The sequence below is a fragment of the Haliotis rufescens genome, unplaced genomic scaffold (genome assembly GCF_023055435.1).
Source record: "Haliotis rufescens isolate VD_foot unplaced genomic scaffold, xgHalRufe1.0.p SCAF_9, whole genome shotgun sequence".
NCBI classification, from domain to species: domain Eukaryota; kingdom Metazoa; phylum Mollusca; class Gastropoda; order Lepetellida; family Haliotidae; genus Haliotis; species Haliotis rufescens.
In genome coordinates, this window is record NW_025964383.1 from 26431974 (window position 1) to 26457392 (window position 25419).

General features: G+C 40.7%; 2 protein-coding genes across 4 annotated transcripts in view; both read left to right on the forward strand.

Moving 5' to 3' along the window:
* The window catches only part of LOC124129719 (C-type mannose receptor 2-like), a 34358-nt gene extending 25704 nt beyond the window's left edge, over nucleotides 1-8654 (forward strand). The window contains exons 16-20 of one of the 3 annotated variants that reach the window (XM_048391411.1): nucleotides 291-398; nucleotides 2152-2331; nucleotides 3017-3178; nucleotides 6379-6486; nucleotides 8244-8654. In XM_048391411.1, coding sequence (XP_048247368.1) covers nucleotides 291-398; nucleotides 2152-2331; nucleotides 3017-3178; nucleotides 6379-6486; nucleotides 8244-8458 — 773 coding nt within the window. In that variant the 3' untranslated portion in view covers nucleotides 8459-8654. The remainder of the gene's footprint in view (nucleotides 1-290; nucleotides 399-2151; nucleotides 2332-3016; nucleotides 3179-6378; nucleotides 6487-8243) is intronic. The other 2 variants (XM_048391412.1, XM_048391413.1) reach the window with 2 other exon arrangements.
* A 5074-nt stretch (nucleotides 8655-13728) lies between these two features.
* LOC124129776 lies at nucleotides 13729-25266 on the forward strand. Its single transcript, XM_046493181.2, has 5 exons — nucleotides 13729-15301; nucleotides 16795-16929; nucleotides 19099-19277; nucleotides 20621-20708; nucleotides 22708-25266. Exons 1-5 carry the CDS (start codon nucleotides 13876-13878, stop codon nucleotides 25098-25100), a joined length of 4221 nt encoding a protein of 1406 aa, XP_046349137.2. The 5' UTR covers nucleotides 13729-13875; the 3' UTR covers nucleotides 25101-25266.
* Nucleotides 25267-25419: the final 153 nt, after the last annotated feature.

A 25419-nucleotide genomic window follows, 5' to 3' on the forward strand; every position in this document is an offset into this window, starting at 1 on the left:
CAGGGTAGAATAGGTCTTCAGCAACCCATAATTGCCGTAAAAGGCGACTATGCTTGTCGTAAGAGGCGACTAACGAAATCGGGTGGTCAGGTTCGCTGACTTGGTCGATGCATGTCATCGTATCCCAGTGCGTGGATCGATGCTCATGATATCAATCACTGGATTGTCTGGTCCAGACTCGATTATTTACAGACCGCCGACATATAGCTGTACTATTGCTGAGTGCGGCGTTAAACAACAAACCAACCAACCAAATCAATCAGTTTCATGTAACATATGATTGTTTACAGAGAATATTACGAGAAATTGGATTGCAATTGGGGCAACAGACGCTGCAGAAGAGGGTACGTTTCTCTGGACTGACGGGTCTCCGATGGATTATACAGACTGGCAAAGTGGTATGTTGACATGTTTGTACCTGCTGTCATTTTGTTGCGGCCACATCATAATTCCGATATAATAATGTTTACATCAGTGTTTATTCCAACTCACTCACTCTGAGTCTTAAGACAGGGGAGGCTGACAACTTGGCAGCAGCGCTTTGGGCCAGTTGCATCTCGCATCGCGAAAATCTCTCGCCACTTTTGATTTCACTTTATATTAATGATCTTGAGCCCTTCTTAACTAAACGAGGAAGTAAAGGTTTTAATTTAGATTACCAAGCAAAACCAATCTTATATATGTTGCGTGCAGTTTATTGTTTTGTTATATACAGATGATGCTGTCTTATTCAGTGAAGACCCTGCAGACCTACAACAATCACTTGACAATATTTTCATAGTTATTGTTCACGATGGAAACTAAATGTCAACTTGTCCAAAACCAAGATAATAGTTGTTGGAACCGGGCCTGCTAGAACCAGCAATCTGAAATACTCATTCACCTTTGGCAATCAAACTATAGAAATTGTTGATAATTATACTCACCTTGGAATAAAGGTTCACAGAAACGGGAGATTTGTAGAAGCCATCAAAATCTTAGTAGAAAATGCAACAAAAGCTATGTTCTCATTAATAAAACAACAGTGACGTAATATTAATTTGCCTTTGGATTATTTAATATCCGCATTTGACACTAATGTACTGTTGTGAAATCTTGGCATTTGAAAACATTAAACTGATCGAAAAGGTTCACTTAAAATTTCTTAAACTGGCAGCAGGTCTTCGAAATGGGACACCAAACTATATGACTTATGGGGAGCTCGGAAGGGAACCCCACTATATCAAAATGTACAAACGTGTTATTCTATTCTGGCCTAAAATAGCAATCTATAATCAAACTCCAAAATAAACAAATATTATTTATAAATGTATCACTCGTAACTACGCTGGCATCTCTGAAAAACGTCCATGGTCAACCTTGTAAAGAAGATATTAAACAACTGTGGACTCCCGTTACCACAACCCATTAATGTGATATATTGAAAGACCAGTTCCTGCAGAATTGGCACAGTTCCATTACTGAGAGTTCTAAAGGTGTGTACTATAAAATGTTTAAAGAAAATATAACCTTTGAAAAATACCTTTATCTGCCTAAAAACGTTTCTCACCCAATCTTACAATTTAGAAACAAAAACCATAACTTACCAATTGAAACTGGTCGCTGGTCTGATATCCCTAGAGTGGAACGTTTGTGCAATCTATGTAGTTCTCCCGCGGTTGGTGACGTGTTTCATTACCTGTTTAGATGTGAAGCTCTTCTCCAGTGGCGGTCTAGGTACATACCTAAAGATCTCTCTGAATGGCCTAATATGTATAAATTTAAAAAAAATGTTTCATCCAGCATTAGAGTAAAAGCTATGAAAAAGTTGTCCAAATTCATCCATACCATCTGTAGATATGTTGAAGCTGTTGTGGGATTCTTGTTACTTTATTTCTATCATATTTCACTGTAACCTTAGATCCCTATATGTATTTGCACAATTCTCCTGTCATTTTGATATTGATATTTTTATTATTTATATGTTTTTATGTACACCGGTTGGTGTCTTGTTTCTGAGAAATATACTGAACGTAACTGATATTGCTCTCACCAAATGTATATTTCAATCAGCATTCCATTATATATAATAGATTATGAAAAGTGTAAGCAAACATAATCTAAATGCTCCTAAATACTAACAATGCTGCAAGATGCCTTCGTTAAAAACAGGTGAACCCAACAATGCTCGCGGTGTGGAAGATTGTGTTTTCATGCAACCGTCTGACAAGGAAAAGGGATGGATTAGGGAACCTTCTGACAAGAGAATGGGATGGAATGACGGTCCATGTAGCTCTGACATGACTGCTGCCTTCATATGCTATCAAGAAGGTAACACTTGCATTATCTTCCGTAAGTACATGTGCAACCAATAAACATCATAAATACCGATCTGGTCACATGGCTATAGCTTTTATTTCTTGAAGATATATGCCATAGCCGATATATAGAGAACCCCATTCAGTTATCCTGATTTTAAGTTATCCGTCAGTTAAATTTATGTATTGTTTATACATTTGTTACAAATGTTATATTTGGGATAACACTTTCTCAGTAAAGATTCTCGTTTTTTTTTGTTTTTTGTGTGTGAGTTTTTGTTTTGTTTTTTGGTTTGTTTTTACTTTCTGTATGGCATTGTGTGTTCATGTTTATAGATTTCCATTATTTCCTGACCGTTGATGTCCTACACACAGTTTTAAAACGTCATACATCCTTCCACAAAGCATTTGGAGCGCTAAGGTGGTCGTCAGTAACAAAAGATGTTATTTTCTATTCAGTATATCAGGGTCTGCATTTTATTATGAACATGCCACTCTGTAGCCAAAAGCAACTGTGTTTCATCTAAAACGAAGGCACGATTTTAAACAATGGCTAGGTAACAAGGATCTGTATTGTGTGCAGTGCTGAAATAATTTCCACGTGCTTTCTTAATTCTGTTGAAACCTTAAGTGCATTACTGCGTTCCAACGTTGAATAGATAACGGTGGTGTTTGTTCTATCTACCACTATACTTGATTTGAAATTCTTTGTTTTACAGTCAGTTCTTATTCGGGGAAATGGGCGAGTTTCGACGTCAGAGGAGGCTGGTATTTGTACAATGATTCCAGGCTGTTTTGGGATGATGCCAGAGCAAGTTGTCTGTCGATTGGAGCCGATCTCATCAGTATCCACTCCCAGGCTGAAAATGACTTTGTATACGGTAAAAGTGATAACTATCTTTTTCTGTTTTTCTGTGTCAAATACTGAAGATATGTCCAGACATTTTGCATTACTCGAGATATAAAGTTTCATATATAGAGAATCTCACCCGAGTGGCTTTTGATATCAAATATATCAACACGAGTTGATAAAAGTGGGAAACCTCCGAGGCTTGCCGAGGATTTATTTCCACTTTTATCAACGAGTGTTGATATATTTGATATCAAAAGACATGAGGGTGAGATTTTATTTATCATCCAACAGTTTGCAGAAAGTAATAAGCAGTGTCTTCAGTGTAAAAAGTACTGCTAACAGCTTCAGTAGCAGGGCCATTAGTGATGTCATTTGATTGTGACGTCATGGTAACCAATGACGTCACAATGGTCTGCAAAGCATTGTGATGCAATTTCATTGCAGCGATATCTACAGTGTAGATATCGCTTGATCTCTTCCAAGCCAGTTTGGGATGTCTCTAAATGCTGACATTAATGTTGAACGATTTATTTGCCTATCCGTGTGACTACTTGAATTTTGATACGTGTCCTTCATGTGAAACACGGAGATTATGTGGAGGTTGATATGATGGATTATTCATAGCAAACCATATTATACCGACAGATATTCAATACATAGAGATTACTACACGAGTGTCTGTCAGATACCATTGATCTTACAACGAGTTGTTTCAAAACGTATCTAACGAGCGAAAGCGAGTTAGATACGCTTTGTAACAACGAGTTGTAAGATAACTGGTATCTGACAGGCACGAGTGCAGTAATCTGTTTCTTACACACCCTAAAATCGCACCTTTTAAGCATCGAACCGATGAATTTTGTCTCATGATTGCAGTAGCGCATTAATACATAATACCACTGTCATAAGTGACGTCATCCTATGTGCTGCTTACTACTCATAAATAATGTGACCCTACACAAAAAGGTTTCCGTCCTATCTGTGGATTATCAAGGCGATGATGAAAATGCATACTAGACAAAAACCAAGAACACGCTGGGTGCCAAGTTGAAAGTTTACACCTCAAAGAAATGACCAAATATGTACAACAATGTTTACTTCCATATGACATCACTACCAGTGACCGACTTTTACAAAATGGCGTGTTCATTGAGAACAGTACGCGGGATTTCCAGTGGAGATTTTCGTTGATTGAGGGATCGTATGCACATAAATATGTCACGTAAGTAATCAGAAACATTTTGACAATCTGCGTACTGTTATTTGTTTACCATGTTTTCCAATGTAACAAAGAGAATTAGTCAGAAATGCAGATAACTACCGTCATCGTTGTGCGTGATTTAGCGTCAGTCATGTCGTCACACAGGACGGAACTTTTACGGCTTCTGTTGAATTTACCACATCATTGTAATGTATATATGTGTATTTCCATAGTTAGTGCAACGATACTCTTCCCATGAATATTCTCAAACGCGTGATCGAGCCAGTGTATGCAACAATTAGACGAAAGTACCTCTTTAATGCTACACAGTGTAAAATCTGAATTTTGCTTTGTTTACATTTCAGCAAGTACAATTTTCCGAGCACAGTTTTCGTTTCCATACCTAATTTTTTTCGCATGATTTTATCTAGATAATTTGCATTGGTGACAAAGACCATTTATCCATTGTTTCGAAAATGTATGAGGAATTCAGGGATGCATGTATAGCAGCTGAGTTTGAAATATACCTGATCGAGTGTAGGCGTCTCATAACCGGCATTTTGTAAACACAATCCAATATGGCGGAACGCTTCGGCGTTCGTGTATGCATATTTTCCAAAACATTCTAGACGATTCTAGGCTTATCAGCGACGTTTCAGAATTATCTTTAGTAATTTTGATACCCGTGATCACTAATATGCTATTTTTCTACTTTAATTATTCGAGTAAATATCCGATATTTAGATTTCTAAACACACAGTAAATATTTATATAACGCCGTGAATTGTGATTTGGCGAGATTTACAATGTACCTAACTTTCAGTAATTTTGAATTGCCTAAAATGACAGTAAATGATAAACAGAAGGGGGAATTCAAAACTGTGAAGTGTTTGCGTGATGTATTTTGAATTTTATTCGATTTCGAAGTGAGGGTTGAAGAGAAGGGACATGTGTCGCTGTGGCAGCCAGGGGGTTTACACTCTGAAAACACGATAATGTTGACATAACAACAGATAATGTAACTGATAATAATAACAAACAAACTCGCAGACGAGGACGAGTTTGTTTATTTTTATTATTAATTACACAGTCCTGTTGTTCACTACAGACGTAGGTTAACATTCGACTGAAGCACGAGCAACTTATGAATGACTTACACTCAGGAAAGTAGTCCGTCATCATCTGACCCTAGGTCATCACCATGGAGTAGCCAATCACGGGCCTGGAATTCGATCTCACACATATGTTTGATACCAGTTATCTCAAATGGGTTTCTCAACCACAGGTGTGTAAGAAAGGGTATATCCCTCCAGACTGGGCCCACTTGCACAAAGCGATCTTAGCACTAAGACTATTGTAAACCTATGCTGAAGTATGGGAGTTGCGATCAAATGAGCGAAGTGAGTGAATATGCTTTTACGCCGCTTTTAGCAATATGCCAGCAATATCACGGCGGGGGACACCGAAAGCGTTAACCAAGGACCTGAGGAGGAAGACAAGTCAATGTGTACGTGTAAGTTACAGGGGTGTTTGTACAGCAGTGACTTTGCGAACCTTAAGACATTTCTTACACCCTGCAGCAAATGAATCAGTTTTGAGCGAATTGGCTACAATACTGAATGCTGTTAGTGTACTGTTTTGAAGTCAACACTAAACTGAATGCGTCTTCTATCTGAATTGATGTTATTAGAACGTGTAATGTATGTATTTTTCAATCAGTTTCGACCCGTGAAGATCCAGGGTAGAATAGGTCTTCAGCAACCCATAATTGCCGTAAAAGGCGACTATGCTTGTCGTAAGAGGCGACTAACGAAATCGGGTGGTCAGGTTCGCTGACTTGGTCGATGCATGTCATCGTATCCCAGTGCGTGGATCGATGCTCGTGATATCAATCACTGGATTGTCTGGTCCAGACTCGATTATTTACAGACCGCCGACATATAGCTGTACTATTGCTGAGTGCGGCGTTAAACAACAAACCAACCAACCAAATCAATCAGTTTCATGTAACATATGATTGTTTACAGAGAATATTACGAGAAATTGGATTGCAATTGGGGCAACAGACGCTGCAGAAGAGGGTACGTTTCTCTGGACTGACGGGTCTCCGATGGATTATACAAACTGGCAAAGAGGTATGTTGACATGTTTGTACCTGCTGTCATTTTGTTGCGGCCACATCATAATTCAGATATAATAATGTTTACATCAGTGTTTATTCCAACTCACTCACTCTGAGTCTTAAGACAGGGGAGGCTGACAACTTGGCAGCAGCTCTTTGGGCCAGTTGCATCTCGCATCGCGAAAATCTCTCGCCACTTTTGATTTCACTTTATATTAATGATCTTGAGCCCTTCTTAATTAAACGAGGAAGTAAAGGTTTTAATTTAGATTACCAAAGCAAAGCCAATCTTATATATGTTGCGTGCAGTTTATTGTTTTGTTATATACAGATGATGCTGTCTTATTCAGTGAAGACCCTGCAGACCTACAACAATCACTTGACAATATTTTCATAGTTATTGTTCACGATGGAAACTAAATGTCAACTTGTCCAAAACCAAGATAATAGTTGTTGGAACCGGGCCTGCTAGAACCAGCAATCTGAAGTACTCATTCACCTTTGGCAATCAAACTATAGAAATTGTTGATAATTATACTCACCTTGGAATAAAGGTTCACAGAAACGGGAGATTTGTAGAAGCCATCAAAATCTTAGTAGAAAATGCAACAAAAGCTATGTTCTCATTAATAAAACAACAGTGACGTAATATTAATTTGCCTTTGGATTATTTAATATCCGCATTTGACACTAATGTACTGTTGTGAAATCTTGGCATTTGAAAACATTAAACTGATCGAAAAGGTTCACTCAAAATTTCTTAAACTGGCAGCAGGTCTTCGAAATGGGACACCAAACTATATGACTTATGGGGAGCTCGGAAGGGAACCCCACTATATCAAAATGTACAAACGTGTTATTCTATTCTGGCCTAAAATATCAATCTATAATCAAACTCCAAAATTAACAAATATTATTTATAAATGTATCACTCGTAACTACGCTGGCATCTCTGAAAAACGTCCATGGTCAACCTTGTAAAGAAGATATTAAACAACTGTGGACTCCCGTTACCACAACCCATTAATGTGATATATTGAAAGACCAGTTCCTGCAGAATTGGCACAGTTCCATTACTGAGAGTTCTAAAGGTGTGTACTATAAAATGTTTAAAGAAAATATAACCTTTGAAAAATACCTTTATCTGCCTAAAAACGTTTCTCACCCAATCTTACAATTTAGAAACAAAAACCATAACTTACCAATTGAAACTGGTCGCTGGTCTGATATCCCTAGAGTGGAACGTTTGTGCAATCTATGTAGTTCTCCCGCGGTTGGTGACGTGTTTCATTACCTGTTTAGATGTGAAGCTCTTCTCCAGTGGCGGTCTAGGTACATACCTAAAGATCTCTCTGAATGGCCTAATATGTATAAATTTAAAAAAAATGTTTCATCCAGCATTAGAGTAAAAGATATGAAAAAGTTGTCCAAATTCATCCATACCATCTGTAGAAATGTTGAAGCTGTTGTGGGATTCTTGTTACTTTATTTCTATCATATTTCACTGTAACCTTAGATCCCTATATGTATTTGCACAATTCTCCTGTCATTTTGATATTGATATTTTTATTATTTATATGTTTTTATGTACACCGGTTGGTGTCTTGTTTCTGAGAAATATACTGAACGTAACTGATATTGCTCTCACCAAATGTATATTTCAATCAGCATTCCATTATATATAATAGATTATGAAAAGTGTAAGCAAACATAATCTAAATGCTCCTAAATACTAACAATGCTGCAAGATGCCTTCGTTAATTTTAACAGGTGACCCCAACAATGCTCGCGGTGTGGAAGATTGTGTTTTCATGCAACCTTCTGACAAGAGAATGGGATGGAATGACGGTCTATGTAGCTCTGACATGACTGCTGCCTTCATATGCTATCAAGAAGGTAACACTTGCATTATCTTCCGTAAGTACATGTGCAGACATGTGCAACCAATAAACATCATAAATACCGATCTGGTCACATGGCTATAGATTTTATTTCTTGAAGATATATGCCATAGCCGATATATAGAGAACCCCATTCAGTTATCCTGATTTTAAAGTTATCCGTCAGTTAAATTTATGTATTGTTTATACATTTGTTACAAATGTTATATTTGGGATAACACTTTCTCAGTAAAGATTCTCGGTTTTTTTGTTTTTTTTGTGTGTGAGTTTTTGTTTTGTTTTTGGGTGGTTTTTTTTGGGGTTTTTTTTTTTTTTGGGGGGGGGGGGGGGGGAATCTGTACTTTACTGAGAAGATGTCATCTCAAATATGTGTTACATTTGACCACTTTCTATATGGCATTGTGTGTTCTTGTTTATATATTTCCATTATTACCTGACCGTTGATGTCCTACGCACAGTATTAAAACGTCATACATCGTTCCACAAAGCATTTGTAGTGCTAAGGTGGTCGTCAGTCCCATACTTTAAAACTGGCTTGGACTGTCTTAGCGCTACGATCGCTTTTGTGGAACGAGGCCCTGTCGATTATGTCGAATGTGTCCCTAAACTAGGAATCTTTAGAAAATATCCACCAGCCCAGATTATGTTGGTATTATCAATCAAGATGATCTCGACGTTATTAGTCAAGATTATCTTGATGTTTTCCATTAGTCAAGATAATCTAGAAGTTATCATATTGTTGATATCGTTTTCTACATGTATTAACTAGACGTTGACCACAGGGTTTGGTTCATTTACATCGGGCGCTTCCTGATGACGTCACTTTAATGATAACGCCATAGTGTGTACGTGTGTGGTATATCCACTGATGACGCGTCATGCTATATTAGGGGCGGTCGGGTAGTCTAGTGGTTAAAGCGTTCGTCACGCCGAAGACCCGGGTTCGATTCCCGACATGGGTACAATGTGTGAAGCCCATTTCTGGTGTGCCCCGCCGTGATATTGCTGGAATATTGCTAAAAGCGGCGTAAAACTATACTCACTCACTCACTCATGCTATATTACCGGTAGCAGCATGGTTGAAACAGTCTCCGTGGACACATGACAGCAGCTTGTATGTGGACTGTATGATGCTTGATGTGCGTGAATGTTTCTTACTTTTCATGAACTTTAGTAGCACTGTGTATTTCATCCCTGCGTTGCATCTTTGAGCACAAACCCTTTCTCGCAGCTTATATAACTCTATATCTATTGAACACAACAACACAAGCTAACACCGAGGCTACGCACACATTTTCACTTCCATGACCTGGTGTGGGGTAAGTACCATAAAACCTTGATTTAGACCTATCGTCAATGCTGCTATGTGAACGGGGAAGGTGGGGTAGCCTAGTGGTTAAAGCGTTTGCTCGTCACGCCACTAACGGGATCGGGTGGTCAGGTTCGCTGACTTGGTTGATGCATTTTATCGTATCCCAGTGCGTGGATCGATGCTCATGATATCAATCACTGGCTTGTCTGGTCCAGACTCGATTAACTACAGACCGCCGTCATATATTTGGAATATTGCTGAGTTCGGCGTTAAACAACAAACAAATTAACAACAGTTAGTCTGCACTTGGAGTGAGTGAGTTGGGTTTAACGCCGCTTTTAACAGTATTCCAGTTATATCGTGGCGTGTTCGCTTAATGTGGGAGGAAAGCCCGAAGTGATGCAGGTCACAGACGTTTACCACTTCGGTGAAACCCACGAGCACGGGTATGGTGCTGACAAACCTAGAAACATAATTGGGGCGAACCGGGATTCGAACCCACAATCATAGATTTCTGGCATGCCCAAGGGACGCAACTCTGCACAGCGAATCGCGGCACCTTAGACGACTGGGCCACCCGTGCCCCCTTCTGCACTTGGAATTATAGGAATGTCTCTATTGAAATATAAACAATAAATACGACATGCATCTGGCTGAATGGCCTTTCGTTGTCTATTTTAAGAAAGGTAAATAATGTAAGTCAGACCAAATTCAACTCACATGACGTGGAAGAATCTGCCAAGTGATTGATTGCTTAAGAATATGTTTTGAACAAAAACAATATTTGTATATTTTTCATTTCATAATACATCATCTACGATCCCTTCATACCGGGTACCCACATGCCGCTGGGTGAAAAGAGGCATCGTCACTCCACGGCTTTTTCCCGAGTCAAGTCTTCCTGAGAACACTCACCCATCCAGCTTCTCTCCGCCGCCAACGTTGTTTAACCTCCCCTGATCAGCAAAGCATTGTGTGTGTGCTGTTATGGTGTCGCTGTCGGGTACTTCAACAAAGAGATGTCAGTTTGTGCTGGCTACAGCCAATGCTCATTGAAACTATTGTCACTTTTTGTAGTTACTTGAATTTAAAAGTTAAGACTTTTTAGAGCAGTATTACTATTTACGTGAATATTTGAAATGTGGAGACGTTGTTCTGTTTAGGCTTTAACTTGCATTTTTTACATGAATAGATGCATTTGTATAGTTTATAAGTTCGTGTTTTGTTTGTTGTAAAACGTCGTAGTGAGCACCTTGAGAAATAAATGAAATCGTGTGTTGAAATATTTGTTATACTGTTTGGCTTTGTCACATCCCAGTTCATATATCCACTGTGGCGCAGTTTCAGCAACTACAGCAACAACTCCATCAATAAAATGTTAATATGTGGATTGTTGTTTCAAACACAGGAAGAATCAGTATGGTAGCAAAATAAGGCATCTGGAGATCTTAGTTGTATTTCAGAACACAAACCAAACAATTCTATGTCCGCGTCACTCACTTTCCCTACCTGTCACTGAAACAGTTGATAGGATATCTTCACACAGTCTCACGGCCAGTTTGTTTCCTATGACCGCGCATCGTACACCAGCTGCAGTGACTTCTTGGTGATGACGACGTCCTCCGCCCTGATCTGGTCATTGTTAAACGTGTAGTCTTCTAGCCACGACACAACACCAAACATGGCTAGGACCGATAAAGCCCCCTCGCACCCTCCCGTGATGGAATTGGTCTTGGTCTTCAGCATCTCGTGCTTGTCATCAGAGGCGACTAACGGGATCGGGTGGTCAGGCTCGCTGACTTGGTTGATAGATGTCATCGTATCCCAATTTCGTAGATCGATGCTCATGATATCAATCACTGGATTGTCTGGCCCAGACTCGATTCTTTACAGACCAACGTCATATTACTAGAATAGTGCTGGTGTAGTTTTTTCCCCATTACAAATGTAAACCCTTTAAACATAAACTCTCCCAAGCTAACACGCAGGGACGTATTACCACCCCTTGTAATTGCGACTTAAAAAGTAGTTCAGAGTTTACAAAATCTAAAAAATCTAAACAAAAGTAAAAAGTAAAAAAAAATGTTTGAGTTCACTAAAATTCTTTATCATACATTTGGATACAAAATCGACTTAAATTATTCTTGAAAGCTACGAGACTGTTGTTGGAAGCGAAGGAATACACGCTGGTCAAGTAACAAAAATGGAGCTTTGCGAAACGGACAGTCTCGATTGACGAGTTAAATGATAAATTTACAGTTAATAACGAAACATTTTCAAAAGAATAACAAGCGGCAAGAAGCGACATTATAAATCTATAAATGACCATCTGTCTTTATTTTGCTTTTTCTACGTGGAACTAACGTTAAAAGGAAGTCAACAGTTTGTGTACGGCCAGATACGATAAAGGGAGACAATTTGTGGGGAGGTAACTCTTGTATGGCAAAAGATCCGTCAAAGTTTTATAGATGTTCACTGCAATGAAAATATCAATTTTCTCAACTTCAGAAAACTTAGTCTGTCACACTGGAGTATATAATAAATATTAATTTAATACCACATAACGGCCCATTTACAATTCAGTTGTCCTTTCCACAAAGCTATTGTAGCGCTGAGGTGTAGCAAAGTTTACAAAGGGGGGATTTTCACACGCCCCAGTTGTCAGTGCCTTTTTCAGTTTTATTTTCATTGTAACTGTGCACTTCCACATCTTTCACTCTGTCGAGACAATTCCATCTGAAGCTTACTTAAAATCTCCTACTTCGATCGCTCATTCAAAGTAAGCCTCCATCAGCTTCTGCTTGCTGCTGCACAAACTTGAGACAAATCGTGTCATGTGAACACCGTGTCACGTGACAGTAGGCGTTCCGCTAGGCTGCATCACCGTCCCTGAACGAGCACCCTTCCTTCCAGCACTTACTGTACATGATGATGGTGCCACCCCAGCATCCCTGCATCCCGAATACGACTAACACAATCAGAAAACAACACCCTCATGTTTTCTGACTGACTCGACAACTTCTAGAATATGATATTTGGATTGTGGATTGTCACGTGGTTCACGTAGATTTCAATCGGGGTCAATAATCGTGATTTCTATTTAGTTTAGCAGTGTCAAAAGCATATCTCAACAAGCAGAAAACACAGATCATAATTTTCTTTTGAAGATATGTTAATATTGTCAGTCCTTTAATCCGTTCTACGTAACTGCGAATAAGTGAGTTTGGTTTTTACGCCGCTTTGGACAGTATTCCAGTTATATCACGGCGTGTCAGCTTGGTGTGAGAGGGAATGACGCAGCCATTAGACGCGTGTCACTTTGGTCAGGGAGTCTATAGAGAGGGCCCTCTTTGTTTGGTGAATTTCATAAACATATTTAGGGCGAACCATGCATTCGAACGCCACGACCACAGGTTGATGGCATGGATAAGGGAAGCAACTCTGAACAGCGGACTGCGACCTATTAGATGCCATTCGTCACCACTCGTCCCTTTCCGTAACCTGAACGGCTTGTCCCGGAATAACACGAGTTGGTCACGAATGTATGCAGGCGTGTCGTGCTTTAACTTTAAAAATCACGGGCAAAACTATACTTTATTACACTACACAAGGGGGTAGAGCAAACTATGTTTCTTAATATTCTAAATCCTTTGCTGACAGAAATAAATTAATTCAAGGCACTATAAGGCCTAAATAGTGCGGACATTACTTTCAGTTTTAACTCAAACGTGGGGATCTGTGACATTTGAGCAGAGAAGCTGAGAATTATGGCTGTGGTTCAAATTGATGCGTAATGACATGCTACTGCATTGTATTTTTTATTCCCTCAGCTACAATTCCAATAACTTCTGAACCTCCAATGAATTCATTAAGAGATGATATATTCATACAAATCTAAAGTGATTCCAGAATCATACTTTGTGTTTTCTTTTCAAGAAAGTTTTCACTAACTACATAATACACAGTGACATATGTTCATATCTTATCGAAGTAATTATACGTGGTATGCTAGGAGTATCAAATATTAAAGTTACCTCCCTTTGTAAACTTTGAAAATGGCTGCCATTTCGCAAACAACGGGACGGTGCATCTTGTATACCGTTATATAATGTTATTGCGCCATTATTAATGTTGACATTTCCTCTTCCAACATCGCACAAAGTACCCACAATTTCTATAATTTAGCATAATGCAACTAAGAGAAGTAAGGATAGCATTTCCTCTCGCGTTCCTGGAATCCCTCCTACACCAGACCTCCGGCTCAAAACAAAACACCAGACATTTCTCAGCCAGTGTCTCGAAACCTCGACGACACAAAAACGATAATAACCATTCTGATTGTGACATCGATGCCAATTTTACAGATCTAATCGTTCAGCTATGCTTGAAATCAGAAACATTCACTTGTGACAATAAATCGATCTCGTGCAATATCATAGACTGGGATGAAATTGTTGACATTGAATCGAAGGGAAGAAAACGCAAGACAAAAAGTAGACAAACTGCAAGTTGTTCTAAAGCTCGGAAACAGAAGACACTGAAAAATGAAAATGACGTGGGTGATTGTCAAGTGCCTGAATCAGAGTGCAATCGTTCTATTTCATATTATCTTGAAAAGAACGTTTCTCCAAAGAGAAAATTGGTTGACACAGACAGAGAACATGGTAAGAGGCGTCGATTATCAGATGTTGTCACAGTTCATCAAACCAATATTGAAAACAACTCGAATAACAGAGACAATACTTTTGAATTAAACAATGGTCAGCATGACAATGACTCTAAAAGTGATGGCGACACAGGTAAACATGATAAAGTTAACAAACATGACCATGAAAACGATGATAAAGTGCAAAATGGATCTACATTTCAATTTGTTGCGGATTGTGTGTCTCATTCTGATTGTGAAACTGTTTCTGTGACTGGAGAGAGGACTAGAAAAACATCTTTAACTGCCAGTCATGATATTATATACACTGACAAAACTTACTTGCAAATAAGCGAGGTCATGCAGCATATTGATGTCAATGATCTTAAAGTTAACGCAAGTTCAGACAGTTGTCCTGAACAATTAAAACCAGTTTCGTTAGGAACTATAGACTTGAGAGTGTCTAGCAATTTTCATAATCACACTGTTAAAGATAATGAGATTGTTGTTACTGAGAAGGAATTATCTGCAAACACCCATGATGCATTGAATACTGAGATAAACAAAAGTGTGAAACCTAAAGGAATAAATGTGGAAAATGTGACATCAGAATCCAAAAGTAAAGTAATGGCATTGTTAAATCTGAAGAAAACACCTCCGCAAAGTGGTCAAATGGTGAAAGACGTGAAGTCAACACTTCTGGTGGAAGAAGGGAAGACTCCCCTGTTTTACATTCATAGTAAGACTGCAGATCTGCACGACTGTGTTTTGCTTGGTCCGTTTGTCTTGCAATCGAGTCCCGTTCCTCATCTGCGCTTGACTGTTGCTGGAGAAATTGGGAAACTTGTGCCCAGTGAGTGGACCTGGCGAGAGCAAGTCAACAAGGATCCACACACAACACCATCCAGGAAACAGACACGGAGGAGATCCAAGACTGCTGACAGTCCAAAGAACAGAAAGGTTAAGTCAAGTGAGTTGTTGAGTCGAAAACTACTGATCCTGCTAACTTATGTGACTCCATTATGAATGTGTCGGCAGTATTCCAGCTGTGTCATGTGCATGTACATGACTGAATCTGGGTGAGGTGAGGTGAAATTGGGTTTAACGTTGCATCCAAGATTATTGCACTTATATAGCGACGTGCATGCACATGTCTGTGTGTGTGTGGCTGCTTGTACTAGTCTGGACTGATGCCGATTTATAGTGCTAGCACACTGAGATACAATGCCAAAGTTTAATATGAATACCCCACTCAGACACAGTATACTGACTCCGAGCCGACCAGTCCTTGTTTTAGCCCCTTAATGCCGAGCACCAGACAGGGTAACAACAAGTACCGTATTTTCTTGAGTATAGTGCGCACCCATGTATAATGCGCATCCCCCTCTAGCGGATTCAATATTTTTGAAAAAAAAAATTTGAATACCAAAAATTACACTGTACCCCTTTAGCGAAGTCCAGCAAACGAATGGGTGATGAGAAACTTGGTCAGTACAAATTCAAAATTTGAGATAACAAATCACCAGACATGTTGATTTACCGTTTAAATTGTATTTTTTGTTCTGTTAGGCATTGTTTTATATCCAGGGATTAAGATTACCTTATGGCTTTTCTCGTAAACTAAGCCGGACACAGCAATCAGCTGTACACACGTTTTCTTGGAATCTACTGGTGATTCGGTCAAGACACACCCAATGATATAACTTTACAGGATTTTAATGCATGGATCGTCAAAAATTGTATCTGAAACTATTTTTTTTCTACACAGCTGTGTTTTTAAAAAAAAAAGTGTGCACTATACTCAAGAAAATACGGTACCATCTTTAAACGTCTCTTGGTATGACGCGCCTGGGGATCGAACCCCGGACCTTCCGCTCTCCGGGCGGACGCTCTACCACTAGACCATGGAGGCGGTCGACTGAATCTGGGCCAGGCAGACTTGTGGTTAATATCATCAGCAGTGATCCATGTGAATGGGTTAAGTGGCATTAACAATAGATTGCTTGGGAGGTTCCTGTTAGTGGTTAAGAGAAGGAACTCCTATGTTTATTTATTGCCTGATAATACTGATAAATACAAGTATGACCATGTCAAGCTAGATATTCTATTTGTCAAGTGAATCACTAAATGATTAACATTATTTTTAAAATTTCATGACGGTTTATAGTGTTCAAACTTAAGCATGGAAGTGGATGTTGAACATGAAAATGATGACAGTCTGAATGATGGTTACTTCCCTAATGGTAGTCTGTCTCCAAGACCCCAGAGAATTAATTGAAAAGTGAATCCAACTCAAGTCTACAATGATTTGGCAAGTCTAGATTGCCTCAGCTCTAAGTTAGCATTGTTGTGGGCTCCATTTGTATTTTGTTTTCATTTTGGAGATATACATTTTTAAATAAGACAACTTTATTTCTGGGACTAAGTGTTAGTCTACCCTAATGGTAGCACCATTATTTGCAGATAAACAGCTGAGGCAGCCTACTGGGGAGGATGGTGATCCCAGTCTAATGGCTGCTGGGGAAGAGAAACAGATGCATTGTGTCACATCTCGGACACATTTTCAAACTGGCACTCCAAAAGATGATGAGGACAATGGTGAGGTCAATTGGTTGTCTCTGATCTCTAAGTAACTTGAAGGGGCCCACACGTACAGATTTATATAGGACTTCATTATTTTCGGAATAAGGGTCCTTGGCAGACAATTTGGGAACAACTAGTTATTATTTTCCAAAGTTTAGAGGTAATTTAACATTGCATTCATTGCAGCAATATAAAACTAATTATTAAAGCCTTTTTCTTTGGTCATTGAAATACAAGTGACCTCTACAAGGTATATACTGTAAATCTGGAAAGTTTTGCGAGCAGGAAATTACTGCAAAAACTGACACACACTTGCAATAGTTTCATCACACAGTTATTTTTCAGACCAACAACAAACAAAAAATGTAAGGAGGCATCTTTCTTTTAGGCTTAAAAAAATATAAGAATTTGTTCTCAGGCAATGATTTTTGAAAAAAATAGTACAGGCGGACGGTGTTTTTTTTTTCTGCTCGTTCAAACTAGTATGTAACCAAATAAACAGTTGTGCGTCCCTACATAAACAAGCATACAAACTCCTATTGCCGCCATGACCATACCAAAGGATGCACAGTAAAGCAGTGTGCATGTAAAGGGAAGTAACTGCTTGGTACATCGGATCACATTTAAGTATTAGGGGGCACGGGTGGCCCAGTCGTCTAAGGCGCCACGATTCGCTGTGCAGAGTTGCGTCCCTTTGACACGCCAGAAACCTTTGATCGTGGATTCGAATTCCGGTTCGCTCCGATTATGTTTCTAGGTTTGTCAGCACCATACCCGTGCTCGTGGGTTTCACCGAAGTGGTAAACATCTGAGACCTGCATCACTTCGGGCTTTCCTCCCACATTAAGCTGACATGCTGCGATATAACTGGAATACTGTTAAAAGCGGCGTTAAACCCAACTCACTCACTCACTATATATAATAAGACATGCAAAAGTAGATTTGATCTTTGGTAATCTTAACAGGGTTGCTAAACTTTCAAGACAGAGTTAAGGCTATTGTTAACCAGTCACAATAATTTCATGGTGCAAGGCGTTCCAGATTTCCAATAACATGAATTATGAAATTTGTAATTCAAATTCATGCATTTTTATAAGATATCTTTTTTTTTGACATTTGTTGCAGACGTTGGTGAAATATCGACCTCTCAGCAGGTCTAGATGATTATTTGCACATGGCCCATTAAGCCAGTGTTCGAAGTAACTGCCTGCCAGTGGCTGGTAACATTTCTGTAGGGCCACATAAAATTTTCCTCCACCTGCCGGGCGGTGGGGTAGCCTAGTGGTTAAAGCGTTTGCTCGTCACGCCGAAGACCCGGGTTAGATTCCCCACATGGGTACAATGTTTGAAGCCCATTTCTGGTGTCCCCTGCCGTGATATTGCTGGAATATTGCTAAAAGCAGCGTAAAACCATACTCACTCACTCACTTCTCCACCTGCCCGACTGTCTGGCCGATAAGTTTAAGACTACTTATGTATTTGTACATTCTCAAGTTTGCATTATTTCAACCGAATCAAGACGTGAGAGGTCTCTTAGTTTTTACGATTTTTCAATATTCATAATGCCTGAATGCAGGCAGGTAACTTTGAAGATGGGCAGACAACAGTTATGGGTCAACTCCCGAACGGTCTTGTTGGGTTTTAAAATGATTTCAAATAGCATTAAGCCAATACAATTTTCTGTGCAGAGTTACATCCCTTGTGTGTGCCAGAAACCTATGATCCTGAGTTCTGATGGTGTTTCTTCGTTTGTAAGCACCAAACCCCGTGGTAAAAACGTCTAAGACCTGCATCACTTTGGGCTTTCCACTCACATCAAGCTGACACAAGATGACATGAGTGAGATACTGTTCAAAGTGGTGTTAAGCCAAACTCAGTCATTAAATAAATGAGACCCGTGAAGGTCCAGGGTAGAATAGATCTTCAGCAACCCATGCTTGCCGTAACAGGCGACTAACGGGATCGGGTGGTCATGCTCGCTGACTTGGTTAATGCATGTCATCGATCCCAATTGCGTGGATCGATGCTCATCATGTCAATCACTGGATTGTCTGGTCCAGACTTGATTAATTACAGATCGCCGTCATATAGCTGGAATATTGCTGAGTGCGGCGTTAAACAAACAAACAAACAAACAAACAAACAGACATTAAATAAATGATGTATATATCGTGTGTTCCTCAGGAGATGCAGACTCCCTGGCAGCTGCTGTATCATCAGACAGTGACGGAGACCGGGCTCATCTTTCAGATCTGACACTACATGATGATGCATGTCCTGACAAACTTGTCATCCCGGAACCAACACACAGACTTACTAAGACTGGTCCAAAGCCAAGGACAAGTAAAACTGAGCCAAAAACAGTGAGTGTTCATTTGACCATGCTCAAGAATCGACAAGTTTGTAAAATAACGACAAGAATCATCTGTTCCCTTTGGTTGAAATATTGCTGATGTGATGTAAACCATTTCCTCACTCACTTCTGATTTATCTATCTCTGCTGTATACTATGTCTTACACACTCTCCTAGGAGGGGGGCACGGGTGGCCCAATCGTCAAAGGCGCCGCGATTTGCTATGCAGAGTTGCGTCCCTTTGGCATGCCAGAAACCTATGATTGTGGGTTCGAATCCTGGTTCGTCCCGATTATGTTTCTAGGTTCGTCAGCACCATCCCGTGCTCGTGGGTTTCACCAAAGTGATAAACGTCTGAGACCTGCATCACTTCGGGCTTTCCTCCCACAATATGCTGACACGCTGTGATATAACTGGAATCATGTTAAAAGCGGCGTTAAACCCAACTCACTCACTCACTTTGTTCCCATGTAACCTGTTCAGGAAACTCACTCACTCTCCTAGTAGCATGGGGGTACAAGAGGCTCAGTCAACGAATTCGTTGTGCTGAGTTGCGTCCTTTTGGACATACCAAAAACCTATGATCATGGGTTTGCATCTCAGTTTGCCCCCAATTATGTTTCTAGGTGTGTGTCGGCACCATACACGCCATGATGAACTGACATGCCCTGATATAACTGGAATACTGTTCAGAGTGGTGTTAAACAAACTCACTCACTCTACTCTTTGTTTTATACACTCTCCTTGTGGCATGAGGGGCATGGGTCACCCAGTCGTCTAAGGCACCACATTTTGATGTGCGGAGTTGTGCCCCTTGGGCACACTAGAAACCTGGGTTGGTGTGGACTTCTACCCCTGATCTTCACGGATCGTATAGCATGAACTCCATGTGCACCTCGTCACGCACAGAATCTGAAAAACACTATTTTCCTGCCAAATGCAGGATCACCAGTTAAGCTTAACTAACTCTGCGCACATGGCAACCCCAAAATAATTTCTTTTCCTAAACTTTTGTCATTATGCCAAATATGTTTGTTACTCATAATTTTGAGTGAATGAATTGGGTTTTATGCTGCTTTTATATCACAGTGTGTCAGCTTGATGTGGGAGGAAAGCCAGAAGTGATGCAGGTCTCAGACGTTTACCACTTCGGTGAAACCCATGAGCACGAGCACAAACCTAGAAACATAATCGGGGCAAACTGGGATTCGAACCCACAATCATAGGTTTCTTGCGTGCCAAAGGGACGCAACTCTGCACAGCGAATCGAGGCACCTTAGACCACTGGGCCACCCGTGCCCCCTTGTGTTTTTGATTGTGAGCATGAAGCTAATTTATGATTTCCTCTTTCAGAAATCTAGCAGCAAAACAGAGGCGTCGGTAGACTGTGAAGATGAGAACACGGAGAAGGAACGACCTTGGGATGAACAGGATGGAGCTGGTGAGATATTTGGCAGGTTTCAGCTTTGTGGGAAACCAACCGATATGTGACTCACAGATGTTTCTTAATTGTAACTTTGCAGTAAAGATGGAAACAAAATATAGATGCTCACGGTTGGTAATGAATAATACCACTGTCTATAGTAAGTATTTCACGAGACAAATATTGATAATTTTTTCAAAATTCAATTTGTAGCATTATGGCTATAATATTGTGAACTGCTATGCATTAGGCTAAAAAAAATAATAGTCTTGGTTCTCAGGCACCGCCCGCATCATCATAAAGCCTGCCACACGTTTAGTTTTTAGTTCCTTTTTAGTTCCTAATACCTGAAAACAATGCGATCCAATAAAGCATGCAGTTTCTCCCCCTTACATGCGCCCTGCTTTATTGTGCATCTGGTGTTATTGTAGTGGCGGCAATAGGTCTTTCGTATGTTTGTTTATATAGGGAGGCCCTTTCTCAGGTCGATGGTACACAACTGTTTATTTGGTTACATACTAGTTTGAACAAGCAAAAAAAAAAAATACTGCCCACCCGCTCTATATTTTCAAAAGTCATTGCCTGAGAACCAGTTCTTTTATTTTTTTAAGCCTTTTATCAGTACTACAGTGACATCGGTCCAATTCGGACTCGGTTGGGACTGTTTAACATCATGCTCCGGATTACGCCAATGCCATTCGAGACACAAGTGATTTCGATGGTAGCTTATGATACTGTGCAGAGCTCCAGATAAGCTGCGTATCTGGGTAAAATACGCATCAGAAATGCAGAAATACGCAGTAAAATAAAATCCAAGCGTATCAAATATGCAACGAACATTACAGGTACGCTACAAAAATAAAACTTGTGTGTATCATCAAAATATTGTGAAGTAACCCTGCGTATTCGATTAGCAAATCAGCAACTTATTTTGAAATTATAAACGGGCATTCCGTCAACCTTGCCAAACTCCACAATGACAGTTACATCATGATCATTTGCCATCACACTTTCTTGTGGAAGTATCGGGGTATTTTTGGGTCCTATAAAGCTCTCAAACCCACATGACACCAGTTTGCAGGGACTAGATGAATAGTGTTTTTAAAAATTTAACTTTAATACCCACATGTGTAAAAACTAGTGGGTAACAGAAATATGAATACCCAGATAGAATTACTGATACCCAATGATTTTAAAATGCAGGGGTAAAATACCCACAACACCAAAAGCTTATCTGGAGCTCTGACTGTGCTTTGAATGCTCTAGTAACACCTTGATCCAGTGGCTGCCATACAGAGGTGCAGTTAGGAGGCAAAAATTCAATTATCATGTTGATCAAACAATGTTTGGTTGAGATGGGACATTATCTATAAACAGAAGAATATTCCTTATCTGTCTACGCATTTGTCTGTTCAAGTAAAAAGCTGGAAATTCCTCCAAGCCTTCTGATTAACCGTTCAAGTAACTGGAAGCAATTGATAATGACAAGCTTTGTTTACCATTATTTATTGACATACTCATGACAATAAATCTAATTAAGCGGAGTTTCTCATTAACAGGTGGGTAAATTCTAGTTAACTAAGCTGACAACAAAGTGTTAAGATCAACAGGATTATATGCAGGATTAGCATTGTCGTATTAGCTGACAATGACTGCGCTTACTTCAAAGTGAGAGGACATCCGGTCTGGTCCGGTTTGGTCCAGTCCAATTTCGACAACTTCTTTTCAATAGTAAATGGCTTGATGCGACCATAATTTTAGTCCAAAGTGGAAAAAGTCTGAATGAGAGAGTTGTTGGTCAGTTTGAGTAATGATAATCTATTATGAAAATGTGGGGACCGGAGAAAAAGTCTGGTTTTACTGAAATCCGAATTTGACAGAGTCCGATTTGGACAGATTCCACTGTGTAAGGTTCATACTATCCACCACTGGTTCAGACTGATAGCTCACAGACTGATATATCTAGCTGTATTATTGCCTACTCACACGATAGTTACGTATACATTATTCTTGATAGATGCTGAAAAGCTGGAGGCAGTGACGGAAACAAACAGTGAAATGACCAAGAGGGAGATCGGCCCAAACAGCCCAACTAAACGCAAGCCGAAGCAGAAGAAAAAGAAAAAGAAACTACCCAAGAGAGGCATAGATGCTATGTACAAACGGCTGGAGAGCTACTGCATAAAGATAGTCCCCGAGACTGGCTCAGACTTGTGGGGTCCCGTCTCCGATCCAATTCAGATACATAGCAGTTGTAAATTCTGCACCAAGTCGTTCCCCGATCCGCTTCTCCTGGCTGATCACACAAGGAACATACACAAAAATCAGCCCCAGTACATGGACTTTGTCAGAGAGAATCGGTGCAAGATGAAGCTGAAGTGTAATTTGTGCGTTGAAGACAGGTTCTATGGCAGATGGGAAAGTTTTGGCCAACACATGCGAGACATCCACACTGAGAAGCTGATCGGAGAGTCGGTCCAAAAGATAAAATGTACTCTCTGCGATAAGACCTGGGTGAACCAGAATAAGTACGATCGACATCTCAAAGCAGCTCATGGAAGTGAAAGATACCTCTGCCATCTTTGTCCGGCAACATTTAAGTGGGAGTCTTCTCTCCAGTGCCACATCAAGGGCATCCATGAAAAAGAAATGGATCACAGTTGTGAGATTTGTGGGGCAACGTTTTCACGGAAGTCATATGTGAAGAATCACATTCGGAAAACTCACAGTGAGAAAGGTCATGGAGGTGTGAGAAGGTCACGGGGCATCCATTGCTCTCTGTGTGACCTCCGTCTGGACAAGAAAAAGGACATCACTAAACATCTCATCGAGGTTCATCAGATGGACAGAACGTGTAAGATGTGTAAAGTAAAGTTTGACACTGATGAAGAGATGGACAAGCATACCAGAGACTTCCATGGTAATGCCCTGTGTCAGCATTGCCCCTACTGTGGGTCGGGGTTCCAGGCTCGGGACAACATGCTGAGACACATTGCCAAGGATCATCTGAAGATCATGCAGCCAAAATGCCCGCTTTGTGAAAAGCAGTTTGACTACAACACAGATCTGAGGTTCCATCTGAAGAAGGACCACAGTTATGGGGACCAGGATCATACCTACGGTCAAGCTGAAAGTCTCAAGTCCATCGCGATACTCAAGTGTGAACACTGCGACAAACCCTTCTTCTGGGTGATGGGCATGATCAATCACATCCTGGCCAGTCACATGGACAAGTTTCCCCATGAATGTAAGGAGTGTCGACAGAGGTTCCTGGAAGCGTCCAGTCTGCAGCATCACATGGCCTTCCGACATTTGACCATTACACAGGGAAGGGGACACGGATCCGGGAGAAGAGGGGAAGGTGGGGGGAAGAAACAGGATGGCAAGGAGAAGGTGCTGAAGACGCCAAAGCTGGATCTTCATCAGGACCTGCTTCAGAAAGGTAAAGAAGGTAGAGGTTTTAGCTTGTTGACTGGGAAAGAAATGCCAATGAAACCGAAAGACGGCACTGTGAAGGTCATATCGGGGAACATGTTTCCTCCGGAAGATGGAGCAGTCCCTGTGTCGGTTCCGGACATTCATGGAGGCTTCATGTCAGGTCAAATGGATAGGAGATCCACTGCTTACTCTTCTGCGGAAAGGTGGACCTATCCGGCCAACCAGTGGCCAGCTCATGTCCAGCAGAATCACACAGTCACCATGACTGGACAGGACTTCTTGAACAGTGACGCTGTAGTGCGGCCAGAGGAGACATTGTACCATATGATGAACTATGCCGGAGACAACCAAGATGTTCGGGCTGATCCCTCGGGCATGAGGACTCAGCTGCCTGGGATCAGAGACGATCACGTGACTCCTGTCACTTCTGATCACGTGACTCCAATCAGATCTGTTCATGTGTCTGTACGTTCTATAGAACAGATACCTTTAAGCACCACAGAACATGTGCCTGTACAAAACACAGAACATGTACCGGAACGCAGCACAGAACACTTGCCAGTACGGACCACTCAATATGTGCCGATACGTCCCAAAATACCTGGCAACATGTACCAAGAGCAACCTAATAGAAGACCTGGAAGGCTAGCCGCCAGCCAGCGAATCGTAATGGCAGCCAATGAACGAGCTCGCATGCAAGCAGCTGTTGATCGAGGTATTGTACAGGGAGCTTCGGAGAGAGTTCTCCTGCAAGGGGTGACTGACCAGAGACTTGTCCATGGAACCAGTGACCGGATTGTGGTTCCGGGGCCAGGAGATCGTGGCATTGTTCATGGTGCAGCTGTGCATGCTGGTGTCCACGGGAGTGGGGGAGATGGGCAGGTGATCACTGCAGACAATCTCATCGGGTTGTTGTCCGAGTTTAATTCCCAGCAACAAAGTAATCCATATTTCCAGACTCAGTTCTTCTGATCCGGGTTTCGAACTGTGTGGATGGAAGAACCAAGAGTGAATTGGTTTCATTTCTCCGATAGGGGTGATGTCAGAAGTCCATTCTCAGTATCTACACCGTGATATATGACTGCAGTACTGATAAGGGATGAGTATGGAGGTTTAAAGTACAGCACAATATTTTGGGGTGGGGGTGGGGGGTGGGGGGCACGGGTCCCTTGGACACGCCAGGAACCTATGATTGTGGGTTCGAATCCTGGTTCACCCAGGTTATGTTTCTAGATCTGTCAGCACCATACCCATGCTAGTGGGTTTCACTGAAGTGGTAAACGTCTGAGAC

Excerpts from the sequence above, each read along its gene's own strand:
- LOC124129776 (XM_046493181.2), top strand. The coding sequence starts at position 13,876 with ATGCAACTAAGAGAAGTAAGGATAGCATTTCCTCTCGCGTTCCTGGAA. Across the intron at positions 16,930-19,098 it reads AAAAGATGATGAGGACAATG|GAGATGCAGACTCCCTGGCA; the intron begins GTGAGGTCAATT and ends TGTGTTCCTCAG. Across the intron at positions 19,278-20,620 it reads GTAAAACTGAGCCAAAAACA|AAATCTAGCAGCAAAACAGA; the intron begins GTGAGTGTTCAT and ends TTCCTCTTTCAG.